This window comes from Elaeis guineensis, chromosome 13, assembly GCF_000442705.2.
Source record: "Elaeis guineensis isolate ETL-2024a chromosome 13, EG11, whole genome shotgun sequence".
NCBI classification, from domain to species: Eukaryota; Viridiplantae; Streptophyta; class Magnoliopsida; order Arecales; family Arecaceae; genus Elaeis; species Elaeis guineensis.
Genome location: NC_026005.2, coordinates 32,408,680 through 32,412,268, shown reverse-complemented (window position 1 = coordinate 32,412,268; position 3,589 = coordinate 32,408,680). Strand labels below are relative to the sequence as shown.

At 40.5% G+C, this 3,589-nt stretch overlaps 1 protein-coding gene across 1 annotated transcript; it reads right to left on the bottom strand.

Annotated features, from left to right (window-relative positions):
- Window positions 1-1,981: 1,981 nt before the first annotated feature.
- Window positions 1,982-3,350, bottom strand: LOC140853120 (plastid division protein PDV1-like). Its single transcript, XM_073247219.1, has 2 exons — window positions 2,680-3,350; window positions 1,982-2,051 (listed from the first exon to the last, which is right to left on the bottom strand). Exons 1-2 carry the CDS (start codon window positions 3,348-3,350, stop codon window positions 1,982-1,984), a joined length of 741 nt encoding a protein of 246 aa, XP_073103320.1.
- Between the last annotated feature and the right edge of the window lie 239 nt (window positions 3,351-3,589).

The following is a 3,589-nucleotide window of genomic DNA, read 5'->3' as shown; positions in this document are numbered from 1 at the left end:
CGGATCCATTGTGAGAGTGGTCCTGATTTAAAATTTGTCCCTTTAGCCTCGAGAACATTTTTCTCGGAAACGGGTCGGATCCATTGCGATAGTGGTCCCCTCAATAGTTGTCTCGAGGTCGAGGCATTTCTTGCCAGCCGTGCCGGAGAGAGATAACGGGTGAGAGGACCACCAAACGCATCTGTGATACGAGACCCGGACCCACCAGGATTCACCAACCAACAGAGAGTGGCTCACGGGAACAACCATTCGTGAGCTTTTGAAGAAGGGTCAAAAGTCAACATGAATGGGAAGAGCCTATTGGGTGATGGATTCAATAGCAGATCAATCCTTACGTGCTCGAAATCATAAAGTCCGCAGTGACTGATGATGGTTAGGATAATTTGCGAGCAGCACAAAGTTGTCAAATACTGTGGACTTTTTTCTTTTTGTTGCTTAAGAAGACACTTTTCCACCCTTTTTATCCTTCTCCTTTTCCATTGAGACTCGAATGAGTCATTGTATACTACTTTGCCCTCCTATGAATTTTGCCAATATATCCCTGCTAATTAGTTGAAGATATCCATTTTAAAAAGTGATGAGTTGCTTGATCCATGGTAAATAGTGTGTGGAGCGAAAAACAATGATACATAAATTAAAAATAATTTTGTTTTCCTCATTGGAGAAACGGGTGGGAGTTTCTCTTTCGTCCATTAAGAAATGGTAGGATTTGTTATTTTCATATACAATTCGTAAACTAGAATGCATGTGAATTATGCTCAAGGTCAAGTATAGTGGAAGAAAGGTCTCTTTCCTAAACCCCCGGTACCAAGAGGCTCTGCCTATCTTGGCACTAAATAAAGATGCCAACTTTCTTGCAAAAGATCATATTACTGATAGATCTTTTCACAACTTTGATTTGATGTCTGAATTATGCAAAATTTCAGACAACAAGGAATTTCGCGTGGATATGACATATAAGCAAGGAATAGTTTACTGTCAACTTTTTCAAGCATACATTGTAACCTTAGAATCTGTCTCCATATGTATGGAACTAACATTAACAGGCCGGGGTGGCGTGGGGGTGGGCGCATGCATCTCCCAAAAAAAGAGAAGCAAAAACAAGATTCCACGTTCATATAACTCGCATTCCAGAGGAGTGCACGCACAAAACTCATTTGTACTGGCACTCCGCAACATTATATCGTGTCTGGACCAACCCATTGTTTTAAGAGCCCAGTGTGGGATTTTTTTAACAAACCATGGTCAGCCTAAAAGCCGAATATAAACGGGAACGGGCCATGGTCTGCACTCATCGAGAACAATCCAGTGCGTGGACTTCAGATAAATCTGACACATTATTTCTAACGGACACCAACGGAAAGCGAATTCTTGCTGACTGAATTGATTAAGCTATGAAGCCATAGGTGGGAAATGATTGATGGAACTTCCATCGTTATTCTCAGAAGCAATAAATATAGGGTTGAGACGATATCCAGTTAGTACTCCCTAGCCCAAATAACCATAGCCGGCCCACCCTGCCATCGGCCACTACGTGGGCCGCGGAACCGCATGACGTGTTCCTAGCGTGTCAGTGACCGGTCTGGCAAGTCTTACATAAACAATCGCAACAAGACTGTGTCACTTTATATGACCATTCTTTTTCTATGAAAAAAACACAAAAGTTTATCGCTAATGTGACAGTGAGAATTCTCGTAGGATACTCCGAACATGAATTCTAGGGATGGAGATAAGTTAATGGAGGTGCGGTGGAATTCTAGAAAAGAGGCAATCCCTGAGAAAACTCAAGTCAGACTTGGTGTGAGGCCAGAGATATAGTTTAGGATCGTACCGTCAGCAATGTTAGCGTTGCAGTTATTCTCTTCCAAAGGCACTAAAGGAATAATTGCATAAAGTTGGCCTTGGCTTCACGCCTATGTCGTTCTTTCTGTTGGTAAGCAGGCCCACAAAATTCTTCAACAACAGGAATTCGCGTGTTGCATTATCTGCCATCGAGCCATTTCGCAGTGCAGCGTCTTATAAGTGGAATCATGGGACGGCAGCGATTACACCTGCTTCAAAGAATTATGCATAAAGATATGTGCAGACAAAAGGAAAAGGCATATTAATAAAGGAAACTGGAAGAATTCCAAGGCTGAAACTTGTTAGAACAAGAACCGAGAGAGGTGACATTAGGAAAGAATAAAGAGACATGTCCTGGTTGTCCGACTGACGTAAAGAATAAAGCAAGACATAAAGCCTTTACCATACTGTCAAAGTTAAATGCCATTCCAGGAGTAGACGAATCGTATAAAGAAACCTAGAGAACATTGAGAACCGAAATAATAGTCTAAATGCTTTTGAAATTAAAGCTGAATCAACACCCGACTGCAGTACCAGATTGATGATACAACCATGATTGCATGATAACCACACCCTTCGCATCCCCTCACATCTTATGAAAATTAGTTAGCTCCAGTTTTCTTGTTGGGCATAAAACCCACAATAATGGAAAAAATGTGGGTGATTAAGCAACAGATTGACATTTTGTGCAGTGTCAGACAAATTATTGACATATAGCCCAACTAAAAATCATAGATCAATGTGGGGCAAATGGTCAGCGCACCAAGGTGACCACAAATCAAACCAATACTAAGCAAAATATATTACAACATTTTGTGCTAAACAATTAGAAGGTACCATCCTCGAAAAGATTGTACTCTAACGATTCCACTTAACATCACCAAAACATCATGTATAAGCATTAATCCGCTCAAAATCTTTGCCCTAGCCCTAGCTGATAACACATCAAAATGTTTCATCTGTCTGGTCTGAGAAGAATTATCCAACTTAGAAATATTCTTTCCATTTCGCCTGTAAAATGCCTGATCTCGTATCTGCAGAGTATCACTCCGGAAAGCCACTTGATGTAGCTGAAGAAAAGCAAGCATACTTACGGCAAACATGGCAGCATTGCCTAACACATTGCCAATCCTTTCCAATCTGAATGACTTGTTGGCTAAAGCCAGACCAGAAATTAACATCTGCATCAAGACAGATGACCTTTTTCCCTCATGAATTTCTAAATTACAACCTGACCGATTCCTTGGAATCTCATAGAGGTTTTCTGGTGAGACAAAATGACCGGTATCATGCACGTAGCCAACAAACTCCATAGCTTCTTCAATGACTTTGTACTTCTTTCCCTGATGACCAGCCAACCTCATTGCAAGGATAATGCGACTTTGATCTAACCTTGCTATTGCAGCATCTCGTTCTGCTCGCTGTTGTGATCGTACAGTCTGTAAGGCAATGATACATGTAAACTTAATGTTAAAGACATCCCTAATATAGTATAAGTGTATAACCATATGCATATGTCTGCATCAAAATACAAATTGCTCTAAGTTGACTAATAACTTTAAACAATAATTAGCAATATCATGCCATTTGTCGACACATCTTTGAGAAGGATGGTAGTAAATATTCTAGGCTCAACTTTTTGTGAAATTTGTTCAGAGTCTTTTGAGAAGAAGATCCCTGCCTAAAGGGCTGCTTATTTCAAAACAACAGTAAATTGGATATGCATAAAGAACATCAAGGATTCCTC

Bases quoted from the DNA above. Each gene is read 5' to 3' on its own strand.
- LOC140853120 (XM_073247219.1), bottom strand. From the start codon at position 3,350: ATGGTTATACACTTATACTATATTAGGGATGTCTTTAACATTAAGTTT. The intron at 2,052-2,679 runs GTACCTTCTAAT...TCTTTGAAGCAG, and splicing joins GTACAATCTTTTCGAGGATG to GTGTAATCGCTGCCGTCCCA.